Here is a 17885-nt window from a genome sequence, read left to right on the forward strand (position 1 = left end):
GACCATCTGCGCAAACCTAAACGTTGCAGCTGGCACTAAGTGCTGCACAGCTGTGTCAGGGAAAAGGAGTGTGACTCACTCCTAACTCAGACATGCCCCCAAAGTCACCAGCGGCCTAAACGTTGCAGCTGCCCACTATTTGCTGGGTAGCTGTAAATCCACTGGGGCCTGGCTCCACAGTGCCGCTTCTGTCCCTCTCAGGGACTCTCTCCAGGACTGCACAAATGGGGGAACCACTGTGCCACACCATGGGGGAAAACATGGCCCCTCTGGGCCCTCCAAGAAATAATTGCCGCTCGTTGGAGCCTGCAGGCCCAGAAAATCACCGTGCCCCAGGAGCCCTCAGGAAGTGGCCACCAAACGCTGCAGCGGATCCCCTTCAACAGTTGGGCAGCTGAGGAAAAATGCCCACCATGGGTGGCACGGGCCCACGGGGCCTTGGGACCACCACGGGGGCCCTCCGAAGACACGTGGCTGCGTTGGTGGGATTTAGAATTAAAACAAGCACAATCGACCAGGTTTTTAGATTTCTATGTCTATGCTGGAAATATATAAGAAAAATTAGAGTATGTACACCATTTTACCTACTTAGGTATAACCTTAGATATAAAGTTGTCTTGTAAGCAACAATTAGAAAAAAACAAGATTATCCAACTCCAAAACTCATTGCCAATAACAAAGAAGCATGGAAGTAGTATCTCGAAGGCGTTGACTCCTGCTCTGGAGGTCTTTAAACACAAAGTACAATCAGCTTCTCTTTATGGCGCTGAATTATGGGGGCCCCATTGCAAAAAGAGTTTTGAATTAGGAAAAAACTAATTTTTTAGAAGAGTGTTAAGCTTGCCAGTGCGAACAGCCCTAATTCCTGTTTCCATGGATCTAAACGTCAAACGAATAAGACCCTTATTATTTTTGGTACGGCTCTGGTCAACTACTGAATTGACTAATTATAAGGACGTTCTACAGGAGATCTTAGAGAATGACAAGGGCAGGAGTACTCCGTCGTTCATACGTGTTTTTCCTTGGTTTGAGAAACTGGGCCTGAGTCATTTTTGGAAAACTCTGACACAGTTGACCGTGTTTAGCAAAACAATTGTGAAAATCCACTTTTTTGACTCATATTCAAAATAATGTGTTACACAGCAAAGACAATGGCACACTAATAGCTATGTTTCTTCTTTTTAAGGATGTAGCGAGTTTTGAATCCTTTTTGGATGAGATAAGTCCACAACTAGCTAAAGCCTTGTATATGTTCAGATATGGCGAGTTACAAATTAATATGGACACATCAAAATGGGTTATAAACTGTGGTAGGAACAGCAATGAGTTTTGTGAACTATGACAAAATGTGTCGAAGGAGAATGATCTTCATATATTATTCTTCTGCCCAGCATATGGCAAACCAAGGAACATTAGAGCTTGCTTAGAGGCAGGAAGAATATGAAAAACAGATACATCTATAAAAATTGCCTTTAGTGTCAGTAGATTTATATTTAATGTGAGTCTTATAAAGGCTAAAGTTGGATTAAGAGTGTAACGATAATGCTCTGAGTACTGGTGTTCCTATATCTATGGCTTTTTAAAATTATGCACATATACTTTACGGCCCGTGATGCTAAAAATAAATTATGAACTTATTATTGTACAGAAAAATATTCGAGTTGGAATGACTACGTGGAAATAGTATTGACATTTTTACCAACGAGCACAGAAATTGGTCTTAACCTTTGCTCACTAAAAAATGAAATTAAGACAAAATGTATCCAGAAAAGTATAAACAACTTACACAAATTTAAAATAACACAATACGAGGGGGGGGGGGACAAAATTGGGAACATTTTGGCTTATAAAGCTGCCGAGGATAGAGCAAACTCTACAATTACAAACATTCGGGGGGCTGGTAATAAAATTTATAATCAACCACAAGATATTTTAGAACAATTCGCCGATTTCTATAGAATTTTATATACCCCAGAATTGGAGCCCAATCTAGATGACATACAGAAATATGTCGAAGATCATATAGTAGATACTCAGAACATTCCAGAGATAGATTCACTATCTGACGATATAACAATGGCTGAGCTACATCAAGCCATAGCCTTACTACCTGTAGGAAAAGCGGCGGGGAAGACACTATACCCTTAGAAATATACAAATCATGTTTAAAAGAACTAGAACAATTACTGCTGAAAGTTATCCAATCTGTAGGCTTAAATGGAAAAACACCTAAATCTTGGAACAGGGAAAAAATAATATTTTTCTTGAAGAAAGATAAGCCGAAGGCAGAGAGAGCGTCATACCGCCCTATCTCTCTAATAAATACAGATGCAAAAAATTTTGCAAAAATTTTAGCACTAAGATTAGCCCCTATCATGCCCCAAATCATTAATTCACAGCAACATGGTTTTATAACTGGGAGAGACACTACTATACATGTTAATATGGCTATTACGGCATTTGATGTAGCAGAGACTGAATGCACCCCACTCGGTATGATCTTATTAGACGCTGAAAAAGCTTTCGACCGAGTGGGGTGGGACTTTCTCTGGTGCGTACTGTCTAAAATAGGGTTCAGGGGACAATTCTTACGGTGCATACAAGCATTGTATGATAACCCAACGGCTTATACCAGCTATGGGGGGCTGATATCCTCAGACTTTTCAATTCAACGTGGAACCCGTCAGGGTTGTCCCCTATCACCTCTTTTATTTGCCCTCTCATTGGAACTTTTTTTGTTTGCCCTTCAATCCCAAACCCAGATTGTACCTTTTAGATCAGGCTCACAAGAGCTAAAAATAACTGCATACGCTGACGATATCGCGGTTTATTCAGAAGATATTGTCGAGGCACTAAAGGGAATAGCTTTAGAGGCCGGAAAATTTGGGAAGGTGGCGGGCTATAAACTCAATCTACAAAAAACACAGGTTATTGCTAATTACACTCCAGCTGTGACAGTGCCTGAGATCTGCAACAATGCTACTTACTTAGGGGTTAAAATAACGGCCAAATTACAGGAAATTAATAATATAAACTATAACAAACTAACCAAATCCATCAGCCTATTATTAATGGCACAGACTACCTCTGAACTTAATCGGCAGAATCAATCTAATTAAGATGAAGGTATTGCCTAAATATGTGTTCTTATTTCAATCTATCCCATTAGCGCTAAATAATCAATTTTTTAAGAAACTCGATGGAGTACTCAGTAGTTTTATCTGGGGGTACAAAAAAGCGAGAAGGTCATTGAACTTTATGAAAAATAACACGAACGAAGGAGGGCTTAATTTTCCCGATTTCAAATTGTACTTTTGGTCCGCTTTTGTCATCCGCCTCCGCTCTTTACTTAAGGAAGGAAGGGCTTTGTTCTTTCATTCTTTCATGCTAAAATCTGACTCAAATGTGTTTTTGTTCAGAACCAACGATCCCAACTACTATAAAAGGGTTAGATTTAAGACCGCAAGAGACATAACAAAGATTTGGGGCAATATACTCTCTTTTTGTAAAACTAGCTTTTTTCATCCAAAGCTTCCGTTGTGGGGTAATCCGAGTCTTCCAAGTATTTTTAATGACAATATTACACTTGGTTGGCTTAGGTCAGGAATTACTGTTCTAGGGGACCTACATGGCACACAAGGATTCTTAGACTTCAATACTCTCAAACTGCTATACGATTTACCTGAAAACATGAGGTACAAACATTTACAACTACATGACTATTTGATTAATAAAAAACAAATCATGGAGGTTTCTGAATGTGATATTTGGACCTGTTTATATTCTCTAAAAAATAAGTCAGCAATAAGTGAAGCATATAGACTTCTAATTGACTTTAAACTAAACGATTGTTTCAAATTGGCTGGCAAATGGAGCAGAATATTGGGCTCAAATATAACATCTAAACAGATAGAGAGCTCCTTGATAAATATCAATAAACGAGTACGGTCATCTAGTCTAAGACTCCAACAACTCAGAACAACCTGCATGTTATATTACACCCCGGAAAGAATTTCTAAATGGTCCCCTAACAATACCTACAGTGACCGCACAAAATGCCTCAAATGCTCTGCTGAAGCAGCTGATCTGGTACACATGCTGTTTTCCTGTCCTAATCTCAAGACTTTTTGGTGCGATATTCAAAATGTTTTGAAAATGAAACAGGTTCAGCTGCCTACGTTCACGGCAGCCTCTGTTCTGTTAGACAGCTACCCTGTCTCTTTTCCACAGGCTGCCCTGGCTACGGTACTTATGTCTTGCGCCAAGCTAACTCTGGCTAGAGCTTGGACCAGCTCAGGAACACCTAAGGTTTGGGACTGGTGGGCATTGCTAACCGAGATTCACTCAATGGAACTAGCCTTAGCAAACATTAGGGGAATACGCACATTGAGAAAGCATGAAAAAAATTGGGGAACTTTTGTGGAACGATGATGTTTCACTCTATTTTCTTTTGGGTATAGGGAAAGATTTTAATAAATCTCATGAATTGATATTCTGTGTCTTTAGGACAATATATCCTGTATGACTGTTAAAAGAAACTGCTACTACTCTTTTTGTTTGCTTTTCTTTTTTTTTTTTGGGATTCTTTTTCTTCTCTTCTCATATCTCATGGCCTACTCGCCTTATTATATGTTATATGATATAATTTATGTATGTTAACTCATGTATCAATGCTTTAATGTATTTCTTCCTTGTCAGCCTGTCAACAATAAAAAGGAATAAAAAAAAAGACATTTTTAAATAACGGTGCATATGCCTATATCAGAACAATAAATATGAATTATGCACACAGTATAAATATTATTCTTAAACTTTATGTCTGGCTTTTAATGTATGTAAATATTTTAATAGTATTCTTGTGGTACGGTAATTCTATTATTGTTTTAGACTTTCAGCCCCTACCGTGCTGAGGTGTTATTATTCATGTATGAAATTGTTGCATTTGTTTATACAATTGTATTTGTATATTTATGATGTATCTTTTATGGTTTTATTTTGAACCGAAATAAAGAATTTTGATGATGATGAGTGGGTGTTGACGTGTGGGTTTGCTGTAGCATGTGGTATAGGCTGGAGGTGTAGGTGTTGTTGGTGCTTGTGTGGTGTGTGTTGGGAGGGGGTGCTGAGGACATTGTGAATATATCCATGGGGTATGTGGGTAGGTAGCAGCTGGAGAACCAGCAGTGAGAGCAGGTGAAAGCTCCTATTGTGGTATGAGGTGCGACACAGTAGCAGTTGGGGGAACGGGCAGTGACCAGATCAGGGTTCCTGCCCTGGGTGTGGTCCAGGCACAGACGGGCTCAGACAAACTCACCTTTGGCATGCCTTTGCTAAAGGCAATCCAGTTGTGCTCCCATGTTGCATCTTTCATTAAGTAGACCCTGGGAGGGGAGTGGAGTCCAGGGTGCCATGATGTAATTTCTTGTGCTAATGGGTGATGGAAAATTAAGTCCTCTAGCTTGGCTTCATCTTTTAAAGATGATTTTAGTGGGAGAACCAGTATTGTCCTGTCTTGCCCAGATGCATGATGGGAAATTCAGTGATGTCATTTCCTGTGCAGGTGGATGATGGAGAATCCAGTGATGTCACTTCATGTGCTGATGGGTGATGTGCGGAGGTTGCAGAGATTTGAAAACTAAGCATTTCATTGAAAACACACAATTCATGCAATAATTCTGACTCCAATACATAGTGGAGTTAGCTACGACACCCACAACCCTTTAATAAAACAACTTTACCTTTACATGCTAAAAAGCATATAACCAATTCACAAAAGCAAACATTAAAGAATACCATGCAATGATAGAGGTGGTGATTTTGGGGGCATCCCTAAAATAGGGGGAGGGCAAGCAGATGCTTTGAACACTAAGAGCATATCATTCTGAACGATTCAGTGGTGGTCCCATCCTCCTAGGACCACTCAAAGCAAAGTTATGGCCACAAATACAATGCTAACCAAGTGCCCAGCAAAGCATTATGGGGCGAGATTCTAGAGTGCAGTGAATATTATAGTATTAGCTCTCAGCTGAACCTGGAGAGCCTCCCCCTTGAGGAAAGTTTGATATTGGATACTATATTCACTACACTCTACTATATTCACTATACTCTAGAATCTCGTTCCATAATGCTTTGTTGGGCCTTCGGTTGGGATTGTATTTTTGCCCATAACTGTGCTTGGGGTGGTCCTAGGAGGATTGACCACCACCACCACCAATCGTTCAGCATGATGTGCTCTTTATGTTCAAGGCATCTGCTTGGTTCTCTCCCTAGGTTAGTTAGGACACCAAAATCATCACCTCTCTCACTGCTTGCTATATTTTCATTTTCACTTTTGTGAGATGACTATATGCATTTTTTAATGTAATGATTGAGATACTTGTTGTTTTATCAAGGGTATGTGAGGTCTCTTTTAGTAATTGGGATGAGGCGCAACGGAGTTGCGGAGTGGAGTTCACAGAGTTTTTTATTAATTCTTCCGAACACTGTGTAGTGGTACTCCGCCAACTATGCCCACCCTTATTAAAGAGCTGGTAGTGTAGGAATGGTGGTGGTATGATGTGTCACTTCTTGAGTTCTTAAAGATGCTGAAAACCGGGCTTTTCAAATAGCGCAATGGGAATCACACGCCTATACATTTGCTCAAGCACCTGAAAACCCTCATGGGTGATTAATGTTTTTTACAAGTCACCATTGCATAGCATAACAATGCAGGTTTGTGATTTGTCACTACTGTGGGAGGACATCCAATGCTGATGGTATAGTCAATATTTGGGATCATAGTGTGGCACTTTAAGATAAATGTACAGAGCAGGTGAGTAGTAGTGTGTCTGATGGAATTGTTGGCAAAGTTTAAATGTATATGGGCAATTAAAAGTGTTGAAATAAAGGAGCGCATAAGGGTGATGGTGGGCCATCCTCACTCTGGCAGACATAGGGTTGAAGCACACTATGGAAACAAATGATTTTTGGGCCGTATGTGTGACGAGATTGGTGCACTGAATATGGGCCGTTTGGATGATGCGCACATGTTGCAATATCCTATCATCAATCAGAAAGCCATGATGCATTACACCAATTAAAAGTCTAATGCCTAACTAAGCAGCAGACCACTGTGAGAAACTCAGGGCAAAGTAAAAATGGGGTGTTGTGTGTTTTCTCGTTAACATGGACAGCTTTGTAAACATATGTCTGTGCAGAATGGAAAATTGAAAATAATTGTTGTCATTGCCTGGCCTTATTATTAGAATAGGTTCAGTCATACATAATGCTCAAGACCACTCTCTAAAAATAAGATTAATATTCATATTGCTCCATATCTCATTGCAGGTGGTCTAACTGCTGTGATTTACACAGATACACTTCAGACTGTCATAATGGTGGCTGGATCATTTGTCCTTACATTCATTGGTAAGTAACAATCATAGGTTAAGAGATTTAGGAGCTACATTGCACATGTGCATCTGTGATTGGAGTAATAGAGTTCTTTGTTTGGGCAAAAAATCAGTGCAAGCAGCACAGCATACCTAATTCCACTTGTTCGTGGAACTCCGTGAAATCTCATGGAGTTTCATGTAACTCTGGAATTCCACAGAGTGAAAGTCCATGAGTTCCGCAAACCCCTATTCAGAAGTACCCTATAAATGACCCAAAACCTACCCAATAGTTAACCAAAATTATATGTCACCTTAATCTTCCCTGGAAAAAAAAACCATTCTAGGGATCGGACACCCTCTATCTCTATCCATACATCTTTAACTAACTAAAAACTATAACTATTTCTAAAGCTAACACCAGGCATTTTTTACAAAAAATTGAAACATTTGGACGTTAAAAGATTCAACGAAAAATGATTGGTAGAAATCTGATTTTGCTTTTTTCAAAAGTTCTATTGATATACAAATTAAGATTTACAATGTATCCCTTTCTGTTATACACATAATCCTTGACACATATTTGGGGGTGAGGTCGGGCTGGTCAAGATAGCGGCCTCAAATTAGTGTTTTTCCATTCCACCCTTTCAATATTCCTCTTCATCCATGGCTGAACGCCTCTTCTGACCCCCCACCTCCGTGCTCCATGCAGGGGCCAGAAAACAGAGTCACTATGGTAGTCAATAGAGGTTGCCTGAGACGCCATGAGCCAGGGGATTGGTTGTCCACGTGGCTGGCTTGTAGCGGATTCCCGCTTGAGGGGGACCCATATCTGAGGCCTGGGAGAGGACAAACTCCAGATGTCCATCTGGTGATATCTATACCGGGTGGGGGCTGAGTGGCGGGCCTGAGGGAGCGACATGTGATGCTACCTGCAGGCTTCCAGTGCGGGCCAGTGCTCGTGCAGGAGGGAGCAGAGGTGCCAAGTGGGGCAAGGAGCCCAGAGAGGAGGGCTGCCCTTGGACATCATACGGCTGGGCCCTCTAATTGGGGCACAGCAGCATGGCTGGCCTGTGTAGGTGGCCTGTGTGGGACCCTGATAGACTACGCCCTGCAACCTGCAGCTGGCCCTGTGTGATTGTCAAGGCCATGCAGAGCCTCGCTCATTTTTTTGGAAAAACATTTATTTTATAGTACATTTAACACAATTTTAAACGCAGGTGATATTATCTTACAAGCAAGACCGTGCAAACGTGCTCTACTTTGACCTTAGAGTGTATAGTCCTAGAGCGTAAAGGCCCCCATTCAGTCTTTGAGCTGGCGACAGTCCCAAGAGGTCTGTGTCCAATTCTAACTAACAAGCCTGCAGAATGGTTGCTGCTCCTTGCTGAAATTGTGGGGTGCGTCTGTTTCCCCCTTGCAGGTTGTCATAGGGGTTATGGGATGCCAGCCGGTGTTAACCTTGAACCCAACTGGGGATACACAAAACTGGGGTGCACTGTGTTGCATGCAATGGTTATGTGTAGTAATTTGCCTAAGAGCTGTTCTATTGCGGGGTATCCTGCTGGAGTTGTGCAGGTGCGGGGGTGGGGGGGAGATGGGGTCACTGATTGCTGCCCACATGAGGGCTTGGTGTGGAGTCTGTTGTGGCAGGCTGTTGCGATCTGTACTCCCCCCTGGGTAGTCTCATGGGCTATGGGAACCCCGGGTGAACCAATCGACCGAGGTCCCGCCACTGTTGTTTTTTCTTGCGCAAAAGAATGAAGCAACATGGGCCAGGGCATGGAAATTGGATGTTTGCGGATTCCCTGGACTTCCTCCGCTCGGAGTAGTGCTTCTTCTGCCGTGCCCCACTTTTTGACCGCGCCCACCCATGCCGCCAGGGGCGGACCCTCCGTCGCCTTTCAGTGCATAAAAATGCATCGCTTGGCCAGGAGGAGTACCAAGTAGGCATATCGCTTCTCTACTTTCATGTATTTGTGTCGCCTATGAATACCCAGGGCGCTGACCTCCCATGTGTAAAGATCCCGTAGCCCCTTGACCTCTCGAAGGGCCATGTGGATTGTGTGCCAATAACTATAAAGTGATGGACAATCCTATAATATGTGTAGAAAAGAGACATTGGGCTCCAAGCATCTAGGGCAAACAAATAACTGCATGGGAAGTACTTCTGAAGTTTTTCGGGAGTGAGGTAAACCCTATGCAGTATGTGTAATTGTATGTTTTTGAATCGGGTTACTTTTTTGGTATGTTCAAGTGCCCTAATCCATTCCCTGACATGCAGTGGCCTGTGAAAGTCGGTTTCCCAGTATTCTCTGAGTGGGGCCAGTGTGGGTTGTTTGAGGGCACGTATGGCTTTATATATCCAGGTGACTAAGTGTCGCCCTGGACCCATCTGCAGGATAGCATGGATTACCGGGTGCGTGGGGGTTCTGTGTCAATCATGTGCCATAGCTTGCGGCAGTCTTCTAGGAGCTGTCTATGCAATAGAAACTGTCCCCTGGGAAGCTCGAAGTCAGTCACAAGTGCCTCAAATGTCTGTAATTGTCCATTAAATACAGCGCCCCTATGTCCGTCAAGGCACAGTCAGTCCATATGTGTAGCATACTCTCTGTGTAGTGTGCCCGGCCTTTGGGGAACCCTACTAGTGGCAGAAGCGGGGAATACGAAGGTGCAGCTCGATGCATACTGTGAATGCGTGTTAGACAGGTCTGCGCAGTCATCTCCTGGAGTGGCTTAGTTGGCTGTGGCGGAGCCCCTATTAACAGCATGCGATGGATAGTAGGGATTTGAAAGTGCCCAGTCGTAGTGATCAGTTCCCTTTGTGCCCGGCCCGCCGTCCAACGGAACACCCATTGCAACTGGGTGGCCAAAATGTATGACTCAAAGAATGGGGCCGCTAGCCCTCCCTGGTCAAGGGGCAGCTGCAGTTTTGCAAGAGCAATATGCCAGTGGCCGGAGCCCCAGATGAGGATTCCCAGCAGGGTGTCAAGCTTGCGAAAAAAAGGTCGTTGGGGAACCACCAGGAGATTGAAAAATAAGTATAGGAGTCGCCGAACAAGGTTCATTTCTGCAACCGCTATCCTCCCTGTGACTGCCAGCGGAAGATCTTTCCAAAAATGGACAATCAATCAATCAATCAATCAATCATCGCATTTATATAGCGCACTACTCACCCGGAGGGTCTCAAGGCGCTGGGGGAGGAGGGTCCGCTACTGCTCGAACAGCCAGGTCTTGAGTTGCTTCCTGAAGGCGAGGTGGTCCTGGGTCAGGCGGAGGTGGGTGGGGAGGGAGTTCCATGTCTTGGTGGCGAGGTAGGAGAAGGACCGTCCCCCTGTGGTGGCTCTTCGGATGCGGGGGACGGCGGCGAGGGCGTGGCTGGTCGATCGAAGCTGGCGTTTGGGAGCGTAGAAGTTGAGGCGGCTGTTGAGGTATCCTGGGCCTTGGTTGTGTAGGGCTTTGTGTGCGTGGGTGAGGGGACGGAAGGTGATTCTCTTGTTGACCGGGAGCCAGTGCAGGTCTCTCAGGTGTCCGGAGATGTGGCTGCGACGGGGGATGTCCAGGATGAGTCGTGCTGAGGCGTTCTGGATCCGCTGGAGTCTCTTCTGGAGTTTGGCGGTGGTTCCGGCGTAGAGGGAGTTGCCGTAGTCCAGACGGCTGGTGACGAGGGCCTGGGTGACCGTCTTCCTGGTCTCGGTGGGGATCCACCGGAAGATCTTACGTAGCATGCGCAGGATGTTGAAGCATGACGAGGAGACGGCGTTGACTTGTCTGGTCATGGAGAGGGAGGAGTCCAGGATGAAGCCCAGGTTGCGTGCGTGATCTGTTGGTTTGGGTGCGCTGCCTAGGGCGGGGGGCCACCAGGAGTCGTCCCAAGCGGCGGGTGAGGATCCCAGGATGAGGACTTCCGTCTTGTCCGAGTTCAGTTTCAGGCGGCTGTTCTTCATCCATTCGGCTACCTCTTTCATCCCTTCGTGAAGGTTGGCTCTGGCGGTGGCGGGGTCGTTGGTAAGTGGGAGGATCAGCTGGGTGTCGTCGGTGTAGGAGATGATGTTGAGGTTGTGCTGGCGTGCAATGTCTGCGAGGGGGCTCATGTAGACGTTGACTGAGCGAGGAGCCTTGAGGAACGCCGCAGATGACTTCGGTGGCTTCAGATCTGAACGGAGGGAGGCGGACTCTCTGTGTCCTTCCGGCGAGGAAGGAGATGATCCACTCCAATGCCTTCTCCTGGACCCCGACGTTGCTGAGGCGTTGTACTAGGGTACGGTGGCAGACAGTGTCCAAGACCGCGGAGAGGTCGAGGAGGATGAGGGCCGCTGTTTCACCGTTGTCGAGCAGCGCTCGGATGTCATCGGTGGCTGCGATCAGGGCAGTCTCGGTGCTGTGGTTGGCCCGGAAGCCAGACTGCGAGGGGTCGAGGGATCCATTCGTCTCGAGGAAGGCGGCAGCTGCTTGTTGACGGTCTTCTCGATGACTTTTGCAGGAAACGGGAGCAGCGAGATGGGGCGGTAGTTCTTGAGGTCGTGGGGTCGGCCGATGGCTTCTTTAGTAGAGCGCTAAGTTCATCGTGCTTCCAGCTCTCCGGGAAGGTAGCGGTGTCGAAGGAGGTGTTGATGATGTCCCGCAGGTGGGGTGCGATGACAGCGTTGGCCTTGTTGAAGACGTGGTGGGGGCAGGGGTCGGTCGGAGATCCGGAGTGGATGGAGTTCATCGTGCGGATGGTATCTTCGGTGCTGATCGGGGTCCAGGCGTGGAGGGTGGTGGTGGGGGGCGGTGGTTCAGTCGTGGCGTTCGTCGGTTGAGTGCTGAAGCTGTTGTGTATGTCCGCAATCTTGTTGTGGAAGTAGGAGGCGAGGGAGTTGCAGAGGTCTTGCGAAGGGGTGATGTCGTTGTTTCCGGCGTTGGGGTTGGAGAGCTCTTTGACGATGTTGAAGAGTTCCTTGCTGTTGTGTGCGTTGTTGTCCAGTCGTTCCTTGAATGCAGTTTTCTTGGTGTCGTTGATGAGTTGGTGGTGTTTTCGGGTGGCGAGCTTGAGGGCAGTCATGTTGTCCGGTGTTGGGTCTCTGCGCCAGGTTCTCTCGAGGGCTCGGCAGTTCTTCTTGGAGCTCAAATTCGGACAGAGGACCGAATGCCAGCCATCAGCTTGCGGTAATTGCCCTCGTATGCAGAGCCTCGCTCATGCCTCTGAGAGGCTGAATTCTTGATGCGGTCTGGTCCTGCCTTGCTGCTTTAACTGCCTGCACACTGATCAGCCTGAGGCCCTGGGAAAAGCCTGAGCCCGCTAATACAGAGACTGAGACTTGGGAGTGGGCCATGGGGTGGATTCTGAATGCAAGAGACTGGAGGTATGTGGAGGACTTAGGTGTTGCCCTCCCCACCACTTGGAGCTGCTTGCAGTGCCTTGCTGTTGAGAACATTCTGGAATGAATTGTAGTGGCTGCTGCCCCCAGGGGTGAAATACTATAACCTGAAAAGGGCTGAAGACCTGTTGAGCTGCTGCCCCTCCCCCCCCAATCCCCTGTCCCTGCCCAAAGACAGTGGCACGCTGTTGAAGCCCCTCCATTTTACTGTGCCGAAGTGTTACCTAAGACTTTTAAGGCCAGATACACATCCTTGGCTGCACCTGTATCACCAGTTGGTCTGCCGTCCCACCTAACCCTGTCTTAAGGACTGGAGCCTATGGACTGGATGGACCTGAGGAGCACTGATGCCCTGGCTGCTCCTTCTGCCTGTGGGTAAGAGGTCCACCAGTTTTAAGAGGTACAAGCTTTCCGTCCTCCTCCCATCCCCCTCTTTCATCCTCAGAGACCTCTGGCCCCATGCTGCCATGTGGCGAGGCACACCACCACCCCGGGCATCCACCCAAATTAAAATAGACCAATACACCTGGCGGACCTCAGTGGCCATGTGTACCACCAACCACCCTCCTGCAGCACAGTCAGTCTTCGCCACCATACTCAAGGCAATCCAAGACTCAAAGTTGGTAGTGGAGACCAAGGTAGGAGAAGAGTAGGTGGATATTTGCTTGCTGAGCCAGAACCTCCGAAGCGTCGCCACTACGGTTACCGAGGCCAAGACACAGGTCTCCTCAGTGGAGAATGAGCTGGCCATGCTTAAGCTGTAAGTTTCCAAACTACTTTCCATGACAGCACAGCTGGAGGACTAGGCAGAAGGCACAGAAAATCGCTCCCACAGGAATAACCTCCACTTTGTTGGATTCCATTTGAGGGAGCTGAAGTCTCGGACGCGGAATGCTTTCTGGAGGCATGGCTGAGGTCAAGGATTCCTGCTGAGAAGCTTTTGCCCTGGTTCCTCCTGAGTTGGCACACTGATCTTTGCCCCTTTGTTCTCTGCTCTCCACCTGGACTATGGCTCAACTGCTGATTGGGTGAATCCTCAACCTCAGAGATAGAGATACTATCCCCCAAGATGCCACAGGGCAATAGGATATCCACTTCCAAATGCAAGGATTAAGATTTTTCATGATTATCAAAGAGCGGTCCAGCAGCGCAGGCTCTCATTCGAGAACGTCAAGCAGAAGCTCTGTGCCCTCTGTTTGCAGTATGTGTTTATCTTCCCTGCAGGGTTGAAAATTATTTCTTACTTGCAAACCTACTTCTGTGATTCTCCTTAAGAGGCCTGGGGGTGGGCAAAAGAGAGGATGACCCTGGGGGTCCTGACCCAGAGATAAGTGATACCACACCCTGCCTTCCTCCAAAACCACTCAGGTGGAGGAACACCCTCTTGCACGCCTCTTAAGCAGACATGAATCCTCCAACTTGGATAATGGCAGGGTGCTGATTGGGGGAGAAGACCAGGAGGCCGCCTTAACTGACATGCTGATCATCTTCTGATCTAAAACTGGTGACCCTGGTGCCCCCCTTGAGAGACTTGATGGGCCCTCACATCCATCCTACGGTTCAGCACTGCTACGGAGATGGTGCTGAATCTGTTGTTTTTCTTGGTTGTTTACTGATGTTGCCCTTTTATTGTTGTGGCTGCCCCTCCTGCACCCCACTGTGAGTGCTTAACTATAACTGGCATGCATCTGGATCCTCTGTGGGAAGGTGGCCCCCACTGGGCTTATTGGTCTGAGCCTTCGTCTTTATGTTTAGTGTAAGGGCAGCAGATGCTACTGTGGTAGAAGTATAAGGTGGAGGTCGGTTAGTGGATTGGGTTGTTTTGGTGTTTTGGATGTTTGTTATTGTATGTCTGATCATACACCTTTGTCCCACACCAAGTACCCTTAATCTGCCCTTTAACTACTGCCTCACTGGACCTTATGGTGTCCTCCTATGGTGGTTTTGCCACGCTTCAACCGCCTTCGACGCTGATGCTGATGAAGGTACTCTCCTGGAATGGTAATGCCCTCCTGGATCATATCAAGAGGTCGGCCATTCTCAGACATGTGAACCATTTGCAGCTGAGACTCACCTGTTGGGCCACAATGCCTGTTAATGGGTCAGTTTGGCTACAATAGGGTGCACCATGCAGGATTCTCCCGGGATCGTGTGGAGTGGCCATCCTGCTGTATAGGGAGTTTCCGTTTGTGGTGTCCTCCTCTCCTGCAGACCTTTAGGGGTTCTAGGTGGAAGTTAAGGGTAGGCTAGAAGGCCAACATTATGACTTCTTCACAGTCTATGGCTCACAGCAACAGCTCCAATCCACATTGCAAACACTTGGGTCCCTTCTATTGAGCCCCCTAAGTACTCAATGCTGACAGGGGATGACTTCAATGACATGCCTGACCCTGTGCAGGACACTACTGGCCCCCAGTGACTAGAACATCAGTTGTAATTCCACCAGCTCGGGACCTGGGCAAACTCATTGGGACTGAGCGATGCATGACATTCTTAGTACCCTCATACCCACACTCTTATGCACACATCAGCGGTGCACAAAACTGTGTCATGAATAGATCTGCTGTGGCTCCCAGCGACGGATGTCCCTCAGCTTTCAGATATTGATATTCTTCCCCAAGGGATCTCAGACCATGCCCTGCTCCTAATCCATTTCAGCCCCCTGCAACAGCGATGTGCCAGATGTGGCTTGTTAAAACTTGGTATTTTAAATCTCAGGATTGCTCTGGCTTTATCAAAGCAGAAGTCTGCTCTTACATTGAGGTGAACAAGGGCTCTGTGCCTTCCCCTGGTACACTTTAGGCAGCCAACAAGCCGTTCCTTAAAGGGATGATTAAGGGATATGTCCGTGGCAAACAGAAAGAAAGGTTGCCACAGATGGCAAATCTTGAGACTTAAATTCTAGTTGTGGAATGGAGGGCACAGCGATGGCCCTCGCTCGACTTATACCACCAGCTGGATGCTCTGAGGTCTTGCCTGCATCAAATCTTGCTGGAGGAGGCCAGGCAATGCTGGAGAGCACTGACTGTTATAATATGGCACTACCACTCACCTTAAATCTCGATATGTCTGTAGGAGCGATGAATGATGAATGTTCCCCAAACCTCTTGGAACACCTCTTAGTTCACAAAAGGAAGGGGAAGTGGATGGAGAAACAAGTCAAGAGAAAAAACAATCAATGCTTCTTCACTCAGCCTGGTCCTGCCGGGCACCACGTCTCGGGTCTCTGAGGAATTGACAGCATTGTGTAATAATTCTGGCAGTGGAAAAATAGTAAGGATGTAAACAGTTACACTTCTTCGAACCCACACACACACACACATTTAGATACATCAATGCCACATGATAGACATTTATTCACCTAATGCAAGGACCATTTGCATTCTCTTGGTACCTCTCGTCCACAGGGATGATAGTCGTGAAGTTTGTAGGAGTCCTCTTTAGACCGTAGACATTCTCTTTTTTAGACACTTGAAAGAATACTCATCATGAGTACAAGTCTCTTGCTCCAACAGGAGTAAATCAAATGAAAGTTCAAAGGATACGCAAAATAAGGCAGAACTAAATAAATAATAAGAGTACTAAAACCAATGACACCATTCATATTGAGCATCGTGTTTTCCAATCCCTGACATTCGCACAGGCATGGACAGCACACAAAGCTGCAATAAAAACAAAAATGAAAATAATGAATATGAACACTTCTCGTTCCTTGTCCAGTGGGTGTATAACGCACTGCTGAGTCTTTTTTTTACCTTTCCTCAAGTCTTCTAATAAGGCAAACCAACAAATTCGCCCTGACTATGCGTGCAGTTAAGTTAGGGAGTCAATGGTTAAATCTTAGCAACGAGCGCATACGAAAAAGTCAAGCCCGAGGCCAGGACGTCACAAAAGCGAGGAAAAGACAAGCAGAAAGAAATGCGCTGCACCTAGGATGTCCGACATGAGTCCTTAGTCGAGGAATCCACTTGGCAGTTGGAGCAAAGACGTCGAGCGGAGGACACCAGCCGCCAGGAATCAAAAATTTACTAACATTCGTGCCAAGAATTTTCAATTCTATTAAGGATTCGACCAGTCCTGGAGAAATGCATTGGTCGCCTTTGCCAAAGGGTCCGGCCTCCAACTGAAGAACTGGGGCATTTGATATGTCAGTCTGGAGGCGAAGAGATCCGTCTGGAATGGACCCCAAATCTTCTGTAGCCATTGAAAGACCTCCGGGAGCAACTTCCAGTCGTTGGAGTCCCTGAGGTATCTCGAATTCCAATCTGCCACTTGATTGGCCTGGCCCGGCAGATATTCCGCTATTATGGATATTTGATTCGCCAGGCAATAGTGCCAAAAGTCTTTGGATATCTGTACAAGTAGTGACGATCTCGTGCTGCCCAACTTGTTGATGTACCTCACCGCCGACACATTGTCCATGCGAAAGAGGATACAACAAGAGGTCTGCCTCGGGGACAAAGTCCGCACGGCGAACGACCATGCTAGTAGCTCTAAGCCATTTATATGTAGCGCAAGCTCCTGTGGAGACCACCTGCCACCTGTGGAAATGTCTCCGCAGCGCGCCCCCCAGCCCCAGCGGCTGGCGTCGGATTCGATTATGATCTCCGGCTGCGAGCCGAATATTGCCCGGCCGTTCCAGGCGTCTACATGGCCTAGCCACCATTGTAGTTCGGTCTTTACCTCCTGCGAGAGAGGGACGACGTCCGAATACGACAGTCCTTTCTGCAGGTGCCTTATCTTTAACTGTTGCAGGGCCCTGTAGTGCAGAGGGCCCGGGAATATCGCTTGGACTGATGAGGCCAATATTCCCACTACTCTGGCAATTGCCCTGAGAGTGACCGTCTGATTGCTCAGCAACTTCCGGATCTCCTTCTTTAGATCCTTCAGTTTCTCCTTTGGAAGGCACTGCTGTGCCGCCATTGAGTCTATTGTGAACCCCAGGAAGTCTATTACCTGGGTGGGGACCATCACAGATTTCTTCGAATTGATGACAAACCCCAAGTTTTGAAGCAGCGTTGTCGTCTGTTCGAGGTGCTGCTGAAGGATCCTCTGATCCTGTGCCATGATCAGGATGTCGTCCAGGTATATTATGAGACGAATCCCCCTCTCTCTGAGATAAGCCACGACTGGCTTCATTATCTTGGTGAAACAC

The 17885-nt window shown here is 46.7% G+C and overlaps 1 protein-coding gene across 2 annotated transcripts in view; it reads left to right on the forward strand.

The window, feature by feature from the left end:
* LOC147747160 (sodium/glucose cotransporter 4-like) overlaps window positions 1–17885 on the forward strand; it is a 752240-nt gene that overhangs the window by 434159 nt on the left and 300196 nt on the right. For both annotated transcript variants that reach the window (XR_015307504.1, XM_086952402.1), the window contains exon 6: window positions 7327–7407. Coding sequence is in view for 1 of the 2 variants with exons in the window: in XM_086952402.1 (XP_086808528.1) it covers window positions 7327–7407 (81 nt within the window). In the remaining variant the exon portion in view is untranslated. The remainder of the gene's footprint in view (window positions 1–7326; window positions 7408–17885) is intronic.

The sequence above is a fragment of the Lissotriton vulgaris genome, chromosome 1_1 (genome assembly GCF_964263255.1).
Source record: "Lissotriton vulgaris chromosome 1_1, aLisVul1.2, whole genome shotgun sequence".
NCBI classification, from domain to species: Eukaryota; Metazoa; Chordata; class Amphibia; order Caudata; family Salamandridae; genus Lissotriton; species Lissotriton vulgaris.